General features: G+C 49.3%; 1 protein-coding gene across 6 annotated transcripts in view; it reads right to left on the minus strand.

The window, feature by feature from the left end:
- Nucleotides 1-2,508: 2,508 nt before the first annotated feature.
- SPEN (spen family transcriptional repressor) overlaps nucleotides 2,509-20,921 on the minus strand; it is a 392,229-nt gene continuing 373,816 nt past the window's right edge. For all 6 annotated transcript variants that reach the window (XM_085609027.1, XM_085609026.1, XM_085609025.1 and 3 more), the window contains one exon: nucleotides 2,509-3,260. In XM_085609027.1, the coding sequence (XP_085465153.1) occupies nucleotides 3,129-3,260 (132 nt within the window). In that variant the 3' untranslated portion in view covers nucleotides 2,509-3,128. The remainder of the gene's footprint in view (nucleotides 3,261-20,921) is intronic.

A 20,921-nucleotide genomic window follows, 5' to 3' on the forward strand; every position in this document is an offset into this window, starting at 1 on the left:
CGGACCCGCGTAAGGCGGGTAGGCCGCGAGACTCCCAGGCTACCCGCGGGACTCCCAGGCTCAAAGGGAGCCGCAGGGGCAGAACCCCTGTCCCCCTCGTCCACATCCGAGAACCGACGTCGGAGGGCGAACACGCTTCGACTTTTTATGTTGTCACTTACCGGAATCCGCGGGCGAAGACTTGGAGCCCGAGGAGCGATGACTGCGGCCCTGCGAGCAGCCCCGGGAACGGTCCCTGGACCTGCAGCGGCGTTGGGACGAGTGCCGGACCTCCAGCAGTTTCCGCCGCCGCTCCCTCAAGGCCTTCGGGGCCATGGCCCGACAGTCCCGGGAGTCGTGATCGGTCTCCAGGCAGTAGAGGCAAACATCATGGGGGTCTGCCACCGACATATTGCGACGGCAGGCCCCACAGGACTTAAATCCAGGCATCCCTACATGCACCAGGAGAAAAAATGGGGAGACAAAAGTCTCAAAAGAGTAGTCAAAAAGTGACTAAGGTATGTGCTCTATCTGGATCGGCGCTGGCTGGCGCAGAAAAAGAAAGAACTGACGTCAGCACGCATGGGCGGCGCCTAAGTAATCTCCGTGACGTCATCTCGGCGCTTACGACGCCAGTGACTGACGTGGAGCCGCATGATGCCACCTACTGACGCGCAGGGGTACTGCTACAAAAGCCTTCCGGATCCAGTCTGACGCCTGGGTATATTCTAAGGTAAGGAATCTATCACTAACGTGTCTTTCAGATACAATCTACAATGGAGTTGAGGCCCATGCACCCTTGTCACCCAAAGGAGGAGTCACCTCACCTTGTGACTGGGAAAGACTTATTCGAAGAAAAACAACTTGCAAACATCTGGACCCAAAACTAGATGGTAGGAATATGCAAAGAATAATGTGTATCTAGAGCACACATGCCTTAAACACAAAAGGTACAGTTTTGGGAAGGAACACAGGACCAGGTAACTGGATTGTCGGGGACCCAGGGGACACTCAAAGTGCATCAGATATCAGGCAAGGGGGTTGTGGGGGAGGGGGATAACCACGCAAAAAGGGTCACTTTCCTACACAAAGGCATGCCTCTGTTGACTCTCTGCCTTGATGGATAAGCCTTTAAACACAACTGATATTGTAAATAAAAATAAACCTCAAGTCACACATACAACTTATTGTCTATTAAAAGGCTCATTGAATCAGCTGTTTGTGAATTAGCCAAAACAATGCTTATATAAAACTACCACTTACCTAGTAATTATCAAAGTAGGAGTGGAAAGTTACACAAAAAAAAAAAAAAAGAACATTTGAGGGGTTTTCCTGTGTTCAGGGTGGGGACGTATCCTCATGTAAAGACTGTGAAAACAAATGAGTGAGGTGGTAATAAAGGGATGGCAACCATGATAATTCTCAGCTTTTGTTTTTAATTTAATTAAAAACCTGTTTCTTTTTTAAATAAAATGAGCTAGAGGCCCTTTGGTATGGTCCACATACGGTAAATAAAATACTTAGAAAAATAATGGCTTTGTTGCTGTAAACAAATCAATTCAAGCCTTTCAAAAAAATTACTGATACCTAGATAAACCACCCTGGAAGCAAGTGAGAAAAACATCTGCAACACCAATGATGCGGATTACAACAAGATTCAATATACCAAACTATTGCTAGGTCCCCCACGCCACTTCTCTACTCCAAGCCGACGCAAATCAACCAAATAAATTAAACCAGTCTCTTAGGTCACTGTTTGATTTTTGTCGTAGTTTATTCTGTGTATCAAAATTATAAGTGCCTTCAACATTACCCATGAAAGAACCATTAGATTGGAACTGTACAAATATATACATCATAAAAACGGAAACATGGTTTCAAGTTCAAATGCAGATAAATTCTTTTTTTGTACAAGATTCACGACGCTCCTCCCTTAAAAAAACAATATATACAAAAGGAGAGTAGGTACTGCAGGAGATTTAGATCAGCAAGATTCGGCTCCAAGTTGAACACAAGGTTCAAAAACACAAACTCATTGATTCCTCCTTCCCACACAGTTGAGGGAAGCAGATTCAGCTTTTGCCCAATTGCTTCACTGTTTTTTTTTTTAAATAGAGTTTGGAATCAAACAGACATAGCCATGGGGGGGAAGGAAGGTGGGGGTGGGAGTGGGAGGGGGCATAAATTAAGGTCTTGAAGAATGATAGGGAAGAGGTTAAGAAGATTTGTTAGACGTGTATAACACGTGTGGCTTGAAAAATGAAAGGCAATGTCTTGATGAAACACTTACAAATGAGTGACAATGCAAAGTCTGAGTATGAAAATAAGCCTCTTCTCTGAAAACACATTTTTGGCACAGATAAAAAAAACATGTTGTAGGGGTCAGATCGCTTCAAAGTCAGTATTATATATTTATATATATTATATATATATTTATATATATACACACACACACACAAACAGTTCTGCATAAACCCAATAGGAAAGGAAACTAGGGCCCCCCATTTCCCAACTGATTTCTTTTTCTCTGTAAACTTTACATACCAAAGCAACTGACACCCTTCTGCAGTAGGTGTCTGGATATCGAAAACAAGAGGCGAGAGATTCACCTAGATCCAGGAGAAAAGATGTGTGAAATGATTCTTGACCCATGGGTTTATATTTACTGGATATCAACAAGAAGTCGACACTGTTCCTGGCTTTAGCTTGCAAAAATGAAAACCACAAAAACTCATCAACTCAGGACATTCCAGAACGTCACACTGCATGTCTTTCTTTAAAAATAAAAAAATCTGTACAAAGGTCCAAGAGTCACTAATTTAGTGCAAAGGCAGTTCAGGTTCTTTCTTTTCAACAAAAAAAGCTTATACACACACACACACATCGCTGTCCTTTTATGTCCCAAAAGCAGTATGTGGAAACCCTATACAAGACCGCCTGATGAGTGTATCCATCGCTGAAGAGCAAAAATGCAATATGTAAACATACAGGGTAGCAGCACCACTAGCCCTACACAGCCAAAGTGTCATTAGTGCTCCCTAGAGCACAAGGCTGTTGTAGTCTGGCAGCATTTTCTTATTTGTGTCAAATTCTTTAGAATATTAGTTTTTGCTGCAGGGCCCTCCGACAGTCATTTGTGCCCAATCTGTTCACACTGATGCAATCACAATCATAAGATGAGGTGATATATTAGAAACGCTGGAAAGTAAGTCTGGGGCCAGGCGGGATAGATGACTTTCAGAGAATTCACAAGGTGGGAAGATCTGGAGCACATAGGCAGGCTAGAAAAGAAAGAGATTCAGATTTGAAACAATCTTCAATTCACTTCATATAATATAGCAAAAGCCTGACATGCATACATCGAAATGCACACTTAACTATACAACCAAGAACATGCTAGAAACCACTTTAAAAAGACAATATACTCACCTGCATCACTTATAACATTCTCCACATCAAATGCACACTTGCATCTTCAAAAGACCCACATCAATCATTACACCAATGAACCAGCAAACAAAACCACCCAATATTTTTTAAAGACAACAATCATATTAGTCCTCAACCTATTAGCCTTTTTCTAGAGCAGGAAGTAAAAATAAATTCTGTAACAAGAGGCTCAGACATAGCGGATAAAAATACTTGTACTGCAATTACTTCCAAGGTCAATTAAACAAAGTATGTAAATATAAAGAAAGGCAATTGAACAAGAAATATTTACACACCTGTAACTCAAGTTCTCCAACATTGGTTTCTTTCATATATTCACATGCTTTAATCATTCCCTGCCGTCGGGCTCGGAATCCCCAGTACATTAAAATAGCAGTATACAGTGTAAAAATATACAACATGCAGTATATAATTAAAAGTGGCGATAGGCCTTAAAGGAAAATGCTACTTACCAGTATGCATCTGTTCTTGGCATGTAGAGCTGTAGAGTCATATGCTTTTGCATAGATCGCCATCTAGTGATGGGTCCGGATGTTTGCACTTTTTTTTTCTTCGAAGAAGTCTTTCCAGTCACGAGGTAGATGACTCCTCCCTTAGGTTATAGTGTGCATGGGCATCGACTCCATTGTTAGATTGTTTTCCCGGAGAGGGTGACAATGGACCCAGTAAGAGTACTTAGAAGGAGATTTCCATGAATGTATGTATCTAAGTAAGATGTAACTGCAACAGATATAGGTACCCGGGGAGGCGGGTGGGCGCATACGACTACAGCTCTACATGCCAAGAACAGATGCATACTGGTAAGTAGCATTTTCCGTTCAAGGCATACGAGCTGTAGATCATATGCTTTTGCATAGACTATACAGCAGTTATCTCCCAAAGCGGTGGCTAACCTGTAGCTGTTGCAGCAGTCTGAAATAGTGTACGTAAAACTGCCTGGCCTACTTTAGCTTGTTGTGCTGCTGAATAGTGTTTTGTGAATGTGTGAGGTGTAGACCTTGTTGCAGCTTTGCATGTGTCTATGGGTATATTCCTTAGGAATGTCACAGAAGCCCCCTGTTTGCGTGTGGAGTGTGCTCTAGGGGGAACTGGTATTGTGCGTTTAGCCTTTGCAGAGCATATTTGAATGCATTTGACAATCCCCCTTGCAATACCTGAGTTTGATATGGCATTGCCTTTGTGTGCTGGAGCAAAGGCCACAAAAAGTTGATTTGTGTTACGGAAAGGGTTTGTTCTGTGTAATATGGCAATGCTCATTTTACATCTAGTGTGTGCAGAGCACGTTCTGCCATTGAATCTGGTTGAGGGAAGAATACAGGTAACTCAACAGATTGATTCAAATGAAAGGCAGAAATGACTTTTGGAAGGAATTTAGGGTTAGTTCGAAGAACTACTTTATTTTGGTGCATTTGCAAAAAAGGTTGTTCTATAGTTAATGCCTGAATCTCACTTACTCTCCTGCATGATGTGAAAGCAACCAGGAAAGCAACTTTCCATGTGAAAAATTGTATTTCACATCTGTGCATTGGTTCAAAAGGTGGACCCATCAGTCTGGTGAGCACAATATTGAGATTCTACACTGAGGCAGGTGGACGTCTCTGGGGAATAACTCTTTTGAGTCCCTCCATAAACACTTTAATGACAGGTACTCTAAAAAGAGACAGATGCTGTCTATTTTGGAGATATGCAGCTATAGCAGCTAGATGTAATCATATGGATGTGTATGCTAGATTGGAACATTGTAGATGTAACAAATGGCATATAATGTTTTGGACAGAAGCATCAATGGGGTTGCTGTTACAGTAAATTACAAACCGCTTCCACTTGGCTGCATAGCAGGCTCTTGTGGTAGGACGCTTAGCTCCCTTGATGATATTCATACACTCTGGCGGTAGATTTAGATTGCCAAACTCTAGGACTTCAGGTGCCAGATCGCTAGATTGAGTTGACTGGGGTCTGGGTGTCTTATCTCGCCATGGCTCTGGGCGAGGAGACCCGGTGAAAGACGCAGTTTTTGATGAGGAACTACTGAGAGCTCCAATAGGGTTGTGAACCATGGCTGACGTGCCCATGTGGGAGCAACTAGGATTAGTGTCAGGGACGTTTACTTGAGTTTCCGAATAGATCTATGTCTGGTTGGCCCCCACCTTTGGAAGAATGGTAGAAGAACTTGTGGATGTAGCTCCCATTCGTAAATCTGTTGGGTCTGTCGACTCAACAGATCCGCAATCTGATTGTGAACTCCTGGAAGGTGTTCTGCAAGCAGGTATATGTTTTGTGGGAGGGCCCATCTCCAAATGTTCTGTGCGAGCTGGGAAAGCTGCAGAGAATGTGTGCCTCCTTGTTTCTGTATGTAATACATGGCTGTCATGTTGTCCGTCCGGATGAGGACAGCTTTGTTCTGTGCATGTAGTTGGAATGATTTTAGTGCTAGGAATATTGCTAGTAGTTCCAGATGATGGATTTGGAGCACTTTTTGTTGAGTGGTCCATTTGCCTTGGGTTGTGTGATTGAGGAGATGGGCTCACCATCCTGTGAGTGATGCATCTGTTGTCAGTACTATCTGTGGAACAGTTTCGAGGAACAGCCGCCCTTTGGATAAGTTTGTTGTGTTCCACCACTGCATAAAGCGATGTGTGCGGCTGTCCACCAACACCAGATCTGTAAGTTGTCCTTGAGCCCGATTCCACTGATGTGCTAGACATTATAGTAAGGGACGCATTTGAAGTCTTGCATAAGGTACAATAAATATGCAAGATGCCATCATGCCTGAGTTGCATGAACACTGGCTGGGAGAGAGTGTTGGGCTTGACATTTGGTGAGGAGAGCTTGTATACTGGCTATCCTGGCTGTACTGGGATATGTTAGAGCTGTGGCAGTGTTTATCGTGGCCCCTAGATATTGGTGTACATGAGAGGGCTAGAGATGGGACTTGGTGTAATTTACTGTGAACCCCAAGTTGTGAAATGTTTGGATGGTTTGATGAGTGTGGTGAACACACTGGTTGAATGACTTGGCTTTTATTAGCCAGTCATCCAGATATGGGAAGACGTGGATTTGTTATCTCCCTAAGTGTGCTGCTACCACTGCAAGGCATTTGGTGAATACTCTGGGTGCCGTGGCAACTCCAAATGGAAGGACTTTGAACTGATAGTGTTGTCCGTCCACTACGAATCGTAGATACTTCCTGTGAGCAGGATGTATGGGAATGTGGAAGTAGGTGTCCTTGAGATCTAGCGTGGCAAGGAAGTCTCCTTGTTGGAGCGGTGGAAGCACTTGTAGAGTGATCATGTGAAAATGATCCGAGTGTATATACAGATTGAGGGGTCTGAGGTCGAGTATTGGCCTTAGAGTCCCGTCCTTTTTTGGGATTAGGAGATACAGCGAGTAAACCCCTGTTCCCTGATGTGGTAAGGGGACTGGCTTTATGGCTTGCTTTTGAAGCAGTGAGGTACGAGTTACTTACCTTCGGTAACCATGTATCTGGTAGAGACGATTCTAGCTGCAGATTCCTTCACGTAGCATTATCCCCAGGTGTGAGACTGGATCCGGAAATCTTTTTGCCCAGCATCACTGCGCGTCGGGTGACGGCATCACGCGACTCCGCCCAGGCGTCGTCCGCATACGTGACGTCAGCGAGGTCACACAAGTCCCACCCCGGCGGGCCTACGTCAGTTTTCTTCAGAGAACTTTGCCGCGCCACAACACGGAGCCCGTAGACAAACCTGAGAGAGTATAGGAACAGTGTGCGAAAGAGCAGAAAAAGGAATGGTGAGAAACACCATCATAAAGAGCAGTGCCCGACACTGCAGTACCCAAAGGCAGGGAAAGAATAAAGGACAGAGCAGCAACCCTGCCAATCCCATACAGGATGGCGCCGGCAGCAAGAAGCAGGCGGAAGGCGAAAATGGGAACTCAAGGTCACCCAGGAAAAATCGCCCAAAGCCCTGCAGGGACAAACTGTGCCCGCAAGAGGGCCCAGAAGTCCGGGACCATCCCCCCCCCCCCCCACAGGGAGAAGAGGTAGAACCGAGTGCAAGGCCCACTGGAAGCAGTGGAGAAGGCAGGATGACAGTCCCACGAAGCCCCAGGAAGGCATAACGGTGCAGAAAGAACAAGAGGGTGGCACTGGCAAGCTCCGCCAGACGCCAGGGACACCACAGAACAAACACTCAAAGCTAAAAGGCGAAGAAGAAGGTTGCATCCGCATCATACCATAACGCCACGAAGAGCAGAAGCCTGCAGGCAACCACAACTCCCCAGCACATACCAGGGCAATATAACAGCCAACCCTGCCCCACATAGGGCATGTCATAACCCAAAACATGGGAACCTCTTAGGAAGGAAACTTCCGCAGCAGAGGACAACAAAATAGACCTGCGGCAAAAAACCCAGCAGGAGGCCTATCAAGCAGCCAGAGGGGAAACGCAGAAGGCCCAATCTCAGGCCCAGCATGGCGTGAAAAACCCAAAAGAAAAACACAGTCAAAAAGAGCTGGCCAGCAGCCAACAGAACCACAACCTCAGCCAGACAACCGGGGCGACCCGCCCCAACTGAAGAACAGCTCCAAAAACCAGATCAACACACAGGTCACTGAGGAGAAGGAGGGGGAGGAGGTGGAGGACGAAGCCCCGCCAAGAACCTCCGGATGGCTGAGTCCGCAGGGGCATGGAACAAAAGAGCACCATCGAAGGGAAGGTCCACCAGCCGTTCTCGAACATTCTCCGGGAACACACTGTCCCGAAGCCAGGCATGGCGAAGAAGGGCAACCGAAGAAGCCATGGCACGGCCCAGCACCTCAGATGTCCAGAGCGGAGCGAAGGATAAACGCCGCCAGCTCCCAACCATCCAAGACATGGTGTCTCAAATCCACACAGACACCCTCCTGAGAAGCGGCAGACATAAGGAACTCCGCCGAGTCCCACAAGCAAGAAGTGGCCCTAGCCATAACACACAGTGTGTTAAGGACCCGCAGAGCCGCACTGGTTGAGGCAAACATATTGCGCCCCCAGGAGTCCAGCAGCGGGCCTCCCGTGACGGGGGAGACAACAGCAGCGGCGGCAAAGCAGGAAAGGCAGGCTGTAAAAAGGGGACCTCTGGTCGAAGGGTGAAGAGAAAGGCACACCGGATCACGTGGTGCAGAAGGTGCTGGGGCACCGGGTCCCCCGTGGCAGGACGGCCCCAAGTGATTAGAGTGGAGTGAACCCTCGAAGGGAAGCAACAGTTCCCTACCACCAGAGCCCTGATGGAGAACCTCCAGAAGATGATCTGCGGGGAAATGGGTAGCTGGATCACCCATTCGCAAAACTCCCACAGCCATGGAAACAGGGCGGGCGAAAGCCGCACCCGCCTCCGTAGGGCCCCGCGGAGGGGAAAGCAGCTCCTTGTTAGGCGACGGCTGCAAGCTATGGCGGCCATCCCCCAAGCCAACCGGGGGAAGGAAGGGCCAAGGCCGAAATGAAGGAAGAGGGACGAAGAGTGGGGGACCGCGGTCATGGAGACGGCAAGGAGCCGCCTTTAGACGACGTCGGGGAAAAAGCCACGATATGGCAGCCCTTCTCCAGCGAGGATGACACTAGCAACCGCCGAACCTCTGGAGAAGAGGAGGCATACTTAGACGAGTCAACGACCAGACGCCGGCCCAGCGCCGAAGGGTCTGCAACCTTTAGGCAGGACACCGTCGCCGACCGGCGCCGGAGCGACCTCCAACACAGCACACGGCACAGGAGACCGGAGCTGGCCCGGAGCAGCGAACGGGCAGCACCAGAACGGCGCTGACCGGACCTCTGACGAGGCAGCCGCCTGAGCGACTCGTGACCGGGCGAGACGGGGTCTCCGCCGACCCCTGTGACCCCCGAAGCGGCATCACCTCGACCTCAGACAAGGCCGCCTGTCCCGAGGACCAAAAGGGGCACATGTGAGAAGGGCCCTCTGCAGCACCGCCAGGGCCAGCAGCCGCCGGCGCAGTGGTGGTGTCACCTCTGCCTCGGACAAGGCCGCAGCAACTCCCGAGGACGGCTCAGGCGAGAAGGGCCCTCCGTCGACCCCTGCGGCACCGCCAGGGCTAGCAGCCGCCGGCGCAGTGGCGGAGTCACCTCGGACAAGGCCGCCGCCCGTCCCGAGAGGGGCTCAGAGGTGCGACCCGAGCCCCGGCGACCTCCCGCGACACCACAGGGACTCCCGCTGGAGTTTGCGGGGAAGCAGAGGAGCCGTGGTCCGAAGGAGGGACCCCCGAAGGGCCGCACCCCATCCTCAGAGTCTAGACGAACGAGTCGGTGCCGGAGCCACCGGCGATGCAGCGGAGGGCCTCACACACTGCAAGGGATCCGCTGACGTCCCAAGAGGGGAAGGAGGAGGAGAAGCCAGCGAGGCCTGCAAAGTCGCCGCATAGGTCTCCATCTGGGCTCTGGTCACCCCACGCCGGGAAACGGCAGATAAGGGGACGACACACGGGCCGCACCACCTGCGGAGAACCCATGCCCCCAACAGGTCGGAACCCGATCCTCGGGGGACAAACTGTGACACTTACCAAGAGGTGAGGGGCGCACTGGCGACCTAGGAGAAGATCGAAGCCGGCAAGGGAAGCCGCATGTTCGAGAGCCCTCCTCAGGGGCCGGGCGAGATGACGCAGTTTTGGTGGGGTTGGGGTAGGGGCAGTAGTACTCACTCGTTGACCAGGAATGATGGGGTCGTTCGCGTCTTCTGCCTTTGACACGATTTGTAGGTCTTCAGAATCTTCTTCTGGGACATCAGGGCCTTCGAAGATGTCCACTGGTTCCAGAGCTGATCTTTGCGCTATGATGTGACGTCGAGCCCGACTATCTCAAATGGTCTTTTTCGATCGCACAGGCTTGGCAGCTGGACTCGTCGTGTTCTAGCGAAAGGCACAGGTTACAGACCTTATGATGGTTACTGTGTGGGAACTTCGCTCCACACTGAGGGCATTTTTTGAACGGCGTCCTTTCCATGAGCCATAGGCCTTAACAGCGTTGATAGGCCCAGCGGCCCGTGTCGACGACTGGAATCGAACTGATGAAAGGCGCTAAGATTTCGATGCTCGAAGTCAATTAGAAGAGTTATAGAAAGTTTTGCGATTCGAAACAAAGTTTGAAAACAAGTTTTGAACTGGTGCGCAAAAATTGCATCCGAAACCAATGGCAGAAAAAAAAACAATCTGAGGATGGAGTCGATGCCCAAGCACACTATCATCCAAGGGAGGAGTCACCTATCTCGTGACTACAAAGACTTATTCCAAGACAACAGCAAGGTGCAACCATCCAAGCCCAACACCAGATGGCGATCTAATGCGAAGTGTGTGATCTGCAGCTCAATTGCCTCGAAACTAATGTTTCTTACAGATATATCGTTACCGAAGGTAAGTAACTTGTTCATCTGAAAGAAACACTTTAGTGATAGATTCCTTACCTTAGAATAGATACCCCAGCAATACCAACCCCGGTGGTGGGTCTGCAAACCAAGATCACACAAGGAAGTCCCAGAGAACAGAACGGCCAAAGAAGCCGTCTCTCCGGACTTGGCTGTCCAGGCAATAGTGCTTAGTAAATGTGTGCAACGAGGCCCACGTAGCTGCCTGGCAGATATCTTGTAAGGGGACACCACGTCCCAATGCCGTAGTGGCAGCAGTCGCCCTGGTGGAATGGGCGCGCAGCCCCACTGGAGGCTCCTTTTTTGCCAGAGAATAACAGGCTTTAATACACAAGACGACCCATCGGGAGATAGTCCGCTTCTGTATGGCCCAAACTTTTTTTGCACCTATGTAGCCAACCAAGAGCTGGTCATCCACCCGGAACTGTTGTGTGCGATTCAGGTAAAATGAGAGCGCACGTTTTGGGTCCAGACGGTGGAGCCTCTCTTGATCTCTGGAAGGATGCGGAAAGACGGTGGGCAAAGTGATGGCCTGCCCGATGTGAAAGGCAGTGACAACCTTTGGCAGAAAGGATGGAAGTATTCTGAGCACAACCTTGTCCGGATGGACAGCCAGAAAAGGAGGTTTGCAAGAAAGAGCCTGGAGCTCACTCACTCTCCTAGCAGAGGTGATGGCAACCAGGAAAGCAGTCTTCAAAGTTAACAGACGAAGAGGACAGTTGTGAAGAGGCCCAAAGGGAGCGCACATTAAATGTGTGAGAACAAGGTTCAAGTTCTGTGAGAAAGTGGCTCTGTATATACTGTTCCCAAATAGGTACAGTGTGTACAGTCCACAGTCCCCAGAGGTTTGGTAGAGGCTAAAGTTAGATAGAACCTTACTCTCTAAAGGGGTAGCTTGGTCGAGCAGTAAGGCAGTATCAGAGGACAGTGTAAAGCATTTGTTCTACACACTCAGTCAGCATATGGTCTCACACACTCAAGAACTGAACTCTAGGCCAATGGTTTATATAAAAAATATATGTCTGCTTTATTTTAGAACCAACAATAGGTATTAAAATATACTTTCTCAGAATTAGATGCTTTAGTTAAATACTTTGCAATAGGCAATTGACTTGTGCAGGAAATAGTTACAGCTTGTTGCAATAGGCAACACCGTTTTAAACACAATAATACATTGAGCTCAATGGGAATTTTAAGCTATATGCAATTGATTACTTTCAAGAATACTTTTCTAACTCCAGGACTGGATCCTAGATTCAGTCCTGGGACAGTTCTTGGAAACAAGCGAGTAAATTCGTTTTAGTTTACTGTTGTGATTTTTAAGCAATATTTTGCTATTTTTAAAGATAGCACTTACAAACTTTTTCTGATCAATTTACCACTGTTATCCTATGGAAGGAAATTCACTTAGCCGGTAAGTGGGGTTATGGTTACTTTTTCTAGGTCAGTGCTGGATCCTAGATCCAGCACTAGTGTACCACCTGTAAGCAGTTAAGAAACTGCGTTTAAGCTATACAGGTAATTTTTATATAAGTTTGCAAAATCGACACTTAGAAGAAATTTCACAGAAAAACAGTCAATGATTTCCTATGGGAGAAAATGGAGTTAGAGGTAAGTACAGTTGTGAGTACATTTCAGGGTCAGTGCTGGGCACCAAGATCCAGCACTGGTATCTCTCCTAATAGCAGGTGAGTATTTCCGTTTTCGTTACTGGGTTGATTTTAGGTGAATATTTTAAAGTTTAGAAACTTCACACTTAGAAGAAATTTCAGAGAAAACCTGTCAATGTTACCCTATGGAAGAAAAGTCAGTTATTGGCTTCTGGGTAAGTACTCGACTGGCAGAGTTAAGGTTCTGGGCACAGGCTCAGGGGTCTCCCAGGGTCAGGTAAGTACAGTTGTTACACCCTCAGCGGCGCAGGGGCAGCTGGGTGCAGAGTGAGTTAGACCCAATGTTATCCTATGGGAGGCAGGGGGGCCTTGGTTGGTGGCTGCTGACCAGAAGGCCACGCGGCTGTGGGAGCTGGGCTCCTGGTCACTTGCTCAGGGCAAATGGGGAAGTAGGTAGGAGTAGAAGTTACACTGCCAGGGCCACTCGGGCGGCTGGGTGCAGGGTGCTTTTGAGCCTCCGGGCGCTCAATGGATTTCAATGGGAAAGCTCCAGGTTGAACAAAGGCTGCAAGCTTGCGGACGAAGATTCTTCAGGTGCCACCACCACTTCGAGAGGTAGGTTGGGTAGATGGAGAATATGTAGGTACCCAGGAGTTGGGCACAGGGGGCCGGGTGCAGTGGTGCCTTTTGATGTCGGGAAATCTTACCCTCTATTGAGCTATTGATCGCTGTTTGGGATGGACCTGGGTACTGTAGGGGCACAGGGCTCCTGCTCCTGTGCCCACACCATGGGCATAAGGCACGCATAAGGGTACAGGGCCTCTAAGGGTGGCACAATGAGTGCTGCAGCCCTTAGGGGCCTTCCCTGGTCACAAGGCCCTGGGTACCTAGGGTACCATTTACCAGGGGCTGACATGTGGCCAGAGTTTGCCAATTTGGAGTTTGTGTGTTTTAAGGAAGGAACATAGTCCCTGGGCACCTGATTGGCAGGAGTCCAGGGTACACTCAAAGTACATGCAGCATACATAAAAATATATATTTTGTGCCAGTCTGCTACATTGGTGGTGCAGCGGTAGGGATAAAGACTTGCATTGCTTTACCGCTTAGTCATAAGTAGGGCTCCCGGTTTTATGTAATTTATTTTTTTGACATTTCTATCTGCATTTATCCAAATTTATGTTGAGTTTGGTGTATAAATGATGTTGTAAAACTGTACATTTCCATATTTAACTGATAGACGAGTACTCATCCTTTGATCACTGCCGTGATTCAGCTATTTAAGCTGCCAAATATTACATAACAATACATCCACTAAAAATGAGCATTATACACAAATGTATGTTGACATATGCCATTATCTAAAGAAATGTTATCCTTCCTTTTTAATTTCCCATGCTGTCCATCTACTCAGCTGTTGGGTTACAATTCATTAAAGATAGTGCGGAGAGTCACTTAAAAGAAGCATTTTCGGTATTTATCCACTTTTAAAAATAAATGCAAACAGAAAACACATTGTTTTCTGTTAGTATTTATCTGTAAAAATCCGTAGAAACGGAAAACAGGAAACATTAGTCATAACGAATAGTTTCTTACCTGTCGGTATAGTTTTGCAGCTTAAAGAACTTTCTGGATTCACTGTGCTGTGCAATATTCCGCCATCTAGTGGTTGGGTCCGGAATTGCAGTATTTCTTTTTTTTTTTGGTGGGCGTCGACGATGTAGTACCATTTGGTATCCTTCTGTGACGTTGGCGGGCTTCCTCCGGAAGCTCCCACCTTTGGTAGCCATTTTCGGATTTAAAAAAAAATATATATTTTTTTTTTTACTTGCTCCCTCTCTTTTTCATATTTCCTCCTTATAGTTCTCTTCCTTGGCGGAGGAGGGTGGGTTCGCTTGTGAATCAAGAAAGTTCTTCAAGCTGGAAAACTACACCGACAGGTAAGAAAGGATTAGTTACTTACCTGTAATCCTAGTTCTCATCCAGGGGTATACTCATCAAAGTCATAATCTATGAATAATCCCCGCCCATGTGCGGGATCCCGGAGCATATAGAAAATACATATATATAAATATATATATATATACATATGTGAAAACATATAAATGCAGCCTAATAATGTTCAAAACATGGCAATGCTGTAAATTACATATTTTTGCATAGTAGTGCCCCCGTAACCCGTAAGGAAAAAAGGAAGCATCAGGCAAATTATAACACAGCACTGCTTTATTGCCATAAAGCAACATGTAATTGTAGGCATTCGCCAGTAGGCTGCAGTAGAGTATCAAGAATCCAAGAAAAACTGACACCTTGCCTTTAAGGCATTAGAGTAGGGGGACCGTGCCTTTAAGGCCTGCCCGTGACCCCCTGCTCCCATGATGCACTACAGGTGACAGTTGGGCCAGTTCTTTTTGGCGGTGCCTCCGCACCTGAGTAGATCTGCCTTCCATACATCACTTATTTAAAGAGAAAACATTGCTCGTCCGGGGAGGTGGGTGGGTCGCTTATGACTTTGATGAGTATACCCCTGGATGAGAACTAGGATTACAGGTAAGTAACTAATCCTTCTCATCCAGGGGATACTCATCAATAGTCATAATCTATGAATAGAGTAGCAAGCCCATACCCAAAGTCTCGCGGACGAGCAACAAAGCAGTTAAAACATACATTAAAAGACACATCTTGCATTACAGTTATGCAAATAGGTTCCTCAAAGAGGCCTGCCCCACCTGGGCGTCGGCCTGTGCGTCTGAATCTAGGCAATAATGGCGCGTGAAAGTATGGACTGAGCGCCATGTAGCCGCTTTACAGATCTCAGACATGGGAACGTTGCGAAGGAGTGCTACCGTAGAAGCCTTCCCCCGAGTAGAGTGTGCTCTAGGTTTACCCTGCAGAACTTTGTGGGACAGTTGGTAAGCCAAAGCTATACAAGAGACAATCCATCTAGAGATAGATCTCTTGGCCGCAGCCAGCCCGGTATTAGTGGGTCCATAGTTAACAAAGAGCCTGTCTGACTTTCTAAGAGTAAGGGTCTTAGCTAGATAGAATTTCAAAACCCTCCGGAGGTCAAGAGAGTGTAGAGCTCTCTCCGGGGGTGTGGTCGGCTGAGGAAAGAAGGTGGGCAACGTGATCACCTGATTAATATGGAAGTCCGAAACCACCTTGGGCAGGAAGCTCGGATGAGTACGGAGCACCACCCTATTAGCATGAAACACCGTGTAAGGTTCCTTGCAGCAGAGGGCCTGAATTTCACTAACCCTACGGGCCGAAGTGATGGCTACTAAGAAGGCAGCCTTCCAGGTCAGATGTTGCAAGGAGGCCTTATGAATCGGCTCAAAAGGACCTCCCATCAGTTTAGAGAGAACGATGTTCAGTTCCCAGGAAGGGGAAGGAGACCTCACAGGTGGGTAAACTTTCTTAAGCCCTTCTAAGAAATCCTTTACCACTGGCATCTGAAAGAATGAGGTCTGGGTAGGAGACTTCCTATAGGCTGTAATAGCAGCTAAGTGTACTCTGATGGAAGAGTACTTTAACCCAGACTTCGCCAAGTACAGTAAGTAGGGGAGAATAACCTGTTCTTGACCCCGGATCGGATCAAGGGTGTTATCTCTACACCAGAAGCAGAATCTTTTCCATTTAAAGCCATACGACTTCCTCGTGGAGGGCCTCTTTGCCTCCCGAAGAATGCTCATACAGTCCGGTGGAAGATCTAGATGTCCGTACTGGATGAATTCAGGAGCCATGCCGTCAAGCGGAGGGAGGGGAGATTGGGGTGGAACACTCTCCCCTTGTCCTTGGTCAGCAAGTTCGGCAGGCATGGCAACCTCCTCTGTGGTACCTCCGACAGCTGGAGTAGATCCGGGTACCACCACTGCCGGGGCCACTCCGGTGCTATTAGGATCATCCGAGTTCTGGCCCTGTAGAACTTCTGAATCACAGCCGGGATGAGAGGGAGAGGAGGAAAAGCGTAAAGCAATGTCCTCGACCAGCTGATCAAAAGCGCGTTCCCCTGCGACCCCCGTTGAGGGAACCTGGAGGCGAAGACGGGGCATTTTTTGTTGTCCGCGTCTGCGAACAGATCGATGTCTGGTATGCCCCACAAGCGGAAGATGTCTTGAGCGACGCCTTCGTTGAGCACCCAGTCGTGCGCTTCGACGAAGTCTCTGCTGAGGCCGTCCGCCTGCACGTTCAGGGTCCCTGGCAGGTGAACAGCGACGATCGTCAGGTTTCTCGCCAGAAGCCATTTCCAGATTGACTGGGCCTCCAGAGACAGGACCCGTGATCTGGTCCCTCCTTGCTTGTTCAGATAGAACATAGTTGTGGTGTTGTCCGTCTGAACCTGAACATAGTCGGTCTGCAGGGATGGGTACAGGGACTTGAGAGCGAGATGGACTGCTCGTAGCTCCAAGAAGTTGATGTGATAGCTCTGCTCGGTAGCGGACCAGAGACCTTGTACTTGAAGCCGGCCCATATGAGCCCCCCAGCCCTGCATGGAGGCGTCTGTGACCACCGTCTGTGTCGGAGGCGCCTGATGGAATGGGACGCCGTGAAGCAGATGGGAGCGCTTCATCCACCACCGGATGGAATCTTTGGCGGCTTGATGAAGGGTAATGTGATCTTCCCAGCGGCCGGTTCTCTGCGACCACTGATCCTCTAGGTCTTGTTGCAGAGGACGCATGTGCAGACGTGCGTTGGGCACGATGTAGATGCACGAGGCCATGGATCCCAGGAGAGATGACACTTGTCTGGCTGTGGGATATTCCGTGCTGAGAAGCGTGCAGCTTTTTTGCAGCATGGAGGATAACCTCTCCTCCGAAGGACACACGCTTGCGCTTGAGGAGTCTAGAGAGGCGCCCAGGTAGTGGATCCGTTGAGTTGGATTGAGGATCGACTTCCGGTAGTTGACCTGAAGGCCCAACGAGTGTAGAAGGTTTAGGCAGAACGAGAGATGACTCTGGAGTTGAACCGGGGTGGAACTTTTTAAGAGCCAGTCGTCTAGATATGGGTAGACGAATATCTTCCGTTTGCGGAGAAATGCAGCCACCACCGCCATGCACTTTGAGAACGTTCGTGGCGCGGACTTGAGGCCGAATGGCAGGACCTTGTATTGATAATGTTGGTGAAAGATGCGAAATCTGAGAAACTTCCGATGTTTCGCTGAGACAGGAATGTGGAAGTATGCATCCTGTAAATCGATGGCACACATCCAGTCCCCTTGGTGTAGATGTGGGAAGATCTGGTGCAGTGCTAGCATCCTGAATTTTTCCCTTCTGAGAAATCTGTTGAGTAGGCGGAGATCGAGGATGGGTCTGTAGTCTCCGATCGCTCCTCTTTTCTGAACAAGAAAATACCGGGAGTACACTCCCCGATTTCTCTGCCTGTTTGGAACTTCCTCTATGGCGTTTTTGGAGAGGAGAGTGGCAACTTCGTCCTTTAAAAGCTTGTTTTGGCTGAGAGGGAGTGGCTGTTTCCGTGGGGGTACCTGCGGAGGGGGAGATTTGAACCTCAGCAAGTAGCCACGCTCTACAATACTCAGCACCCATTTGTCGTTTGTAATTGTATTCCACTCTGCCAGGTGAGCGGTGACACTTCCTCCCACCGGAGTGGCGAACGAGTGCGGAGGAAGTAAGTTTTCACTGCTTGGGAGGTTGCTTGTTAGAGGACTGCTGCTGTTTAGCATTTCCTCTTCCTCTGCCCCGGCCCCTTTGCTGAAACTGGGACCTCTGTTGGTTTTGAGAGGACCATTGGGGCGTTTGAACGCGCTGGTGAAAGGCACGTTTATCGCCCTGGCGAAAGCGCTTGCGGAACTCTTTGCGTTTTTCCAGTCCCACAGCCTTTACAGTGTCCAATTCCGTTTTCATCTTGCTCATTTGGTCGTCCGCATGAGCTCCAAATAGCGATGATCCATTAAACGGCAGGTTAAGAATCCTTTTCTGCGCATCTGGTTTGAGGGCTGTTAATCTGAGCCAGGCCGAACGGCGGGAGCAGATGCCATGGGAGTAGCCATGCGCGGCTAGGTCTGATGCATCCGCCGCTGCGCTTATTACTTGGTTGGCCACCAGTCCGCCTTCATGTAGGATCTCCGTGAAGTCCTGCCTGTCCTCCCTAGGCAATTTCTCCACGAATCTGGCCAGGGAATCCCATAGGGAACGATCATACCTCCCTAGCAGGGCTGAAGCGCTAGCGACCTTCATGTGCGCGGCAGATGTGTTGCACATTCTCCTGCCGTAGGAGTCCATCAGCTTGCTGTCCTTCTCAGGGGGGACAGAAGCAGATATTGAGGCTGAGTGAGACTTCATGGCCGCCGCCACTATCACCGAATCCGCTGGCGGGTCCGCCCTCAAGAATAAAGGGTCCTCGGCCGGAGCCTTGTACTTCTTTGCTATTCTCGAGGGGACCGAGCCCGCTGTAGCCGGTGTAAGGAACGTGGCCATCGCTGGTTCTAACAATCCTGGCACCAACGGGAGCAGAGGTCTGGGAGCTGACCGATGGTGTAAAGTGTCAAAGATCACAGAAGTGGGTGCCTGAGGGGCGTGCAGTGCGATGTTCAACTTTTGCGCCCCTCTACCCAGGACGTCCGAGAAAGTTATAATGTCATCCACCGGGGACACTCGCGATGGAGGCGTGGATGAAAAAGTAGGTGAGTAGTCCCGGACTGAGGATCTTGTGGATGCAGTCCCAGTGGACGACCCGGTGCGTCGCCTCTTGTGGGAGCGTTCGCTTTGGTGAGCCCTTGATCCTGATCTGCGCTTGGACGGAGATCTTGGACGTTTTGGCGCGGTGCGACGGTCCCTGGAACGAGACCGGCGTGGTGAAATTGGCCGTGGATCCCTCGGAGGCGATTTACTCCTGCGCGGTGGGGAATACATGCGGGAGTAGTCCGATCCCGGACTCCGACATGCGGCAGCGCCCACATCTCGTAACCAGCGCGGTGACAGTCCAAACCGCTCTGGAGCCTCGGGTGATCTTTCTGGAGATATTTGCACGATGTGCAGTCCCGGAGATGATGACTGTTCTCCTGGGGACCTCTCCGCGGGCGGTCCAGTCTTCGCCCTCGACGTCGAATCCCTTGACGTCGACGACGTCTGCGTCACCATCGGCAAGTGTGAGGTATGCCGTTCTGGTCTCGACGCCGGTCGTGGAGACCTCGATGTCGATCTCCTCTTCTCTGGCACCTGACGTCGGCTAGATGACCTCGACGTCGGCCGTGTCTTCGACGTCGACCTCTCTCGCCGTCGACTGGGCGGCTTCGACGTCGACCTCTCTCGACGTCGACTGGGCGACTTCGACGTCGACCTCTCTCGACGTCGACTGGGCGACTTCGACGTCGACCTCTCTCGACGTCGACTGGGCGACTTCGACGTCGACCTCTCTCGACGTCGACGTGGTGATCTTGACGGCGACCTCTCTCGACGTCGACTTCTTGACGTCGATCTTCCTCTCGACGTCGACCTTCTATGTCGCCGAGTGGGGGTAACCATCGACGGCGACCGGCCCACTCGCGGCGGAATGTACGTCGCCGCATCTCTCGACGTCGACCCCCTCGAGGGTGGCGGAGAGTGTCTCGACGTCGACGGAAGCCTCGACGTCGACGGAGACAGATCAGATGTCACCAGACTAGCAGCCTTCGAGCCCGAAGGGCCGCCTCTCGACGCCGACTTACTTTTGCGCGGCGGAGACTCTTGATGGTGGGATGAATCCCTTGACGCCGAAGTTCTCTGCCTCTTCGCCGGCATCCTCGACGTCGACGGCGAACCTCTTGGACTCCTGGTCTTCTTGGAGCCCGGGGAGCTGGTATGTCGCCGTTTCTGTACTTGCGTAGCTGAAGAAGGTGGTCTTGATGAGGAATGCTCGCCTTCACGACGGCTTCGTTCCTTCTCCAGTCTTGCATGCAGTTTAATGCGCTCTCTGTCCCTCAGAGTGCGCTTTGAGAACTTCTGGCAGTGGGGACACTGGTCAGGATCGTGTTTTGATGGTAAACACACAATACACACCGAGTGTGGATCCACCAGTGCCATTTTATTACCACAAGAAGGGCATTTCCTAAATAAAGGAGACATTCTGACTGGAAAAAAATTGGAAAATTCACTGGAACCAGCAGAATTAGCCCTTATAAGCCAGAAAACGTCGAAAAAAGCTAGAAAAAGCTGTAATTCAAAATTTCAGTCAAAAAACTGAAGAGCTCAAGCTCCAGGATCCTCACAGAAGGAGCCGGAAAAAAGAACTGGCCCAACTGTCACCTGTAGTGCATCATGGGAGCAGGGGGTCACGGGCAGGCCTTAAAGGCACGGTCCCCCTACTCTAATGCCTTAAAGGCAAGGTGTCAGTTTTTCTTGGATTCTTGATACTCTACTGCAGCCTACTGGCGAATGCCTACAATTACATGTTGCTTTATGGCAATAAAGCAGTGCTGTGTTATAATTTGCCTGATGCTTCCTTTTTTCCTTACGGGTTACGGGGGCACTACTATGCAAAAATATGTAATTTACAGCATTGCCA

This window comes from Triturus cristatus, chromosome 1_2 (assembly GCF_964204655.1).
Source record: "Triturus cristatus chromosome 1_2, aTriCri1.1, whole genome shotgun sequence".
NCBI classification, from domain to species: domain Eukaryota; kingdom Metazoa; phylum Chordata; class Amphibia; order Caudata; family Salamandridae; genus Triturus; species Triturus cristatus.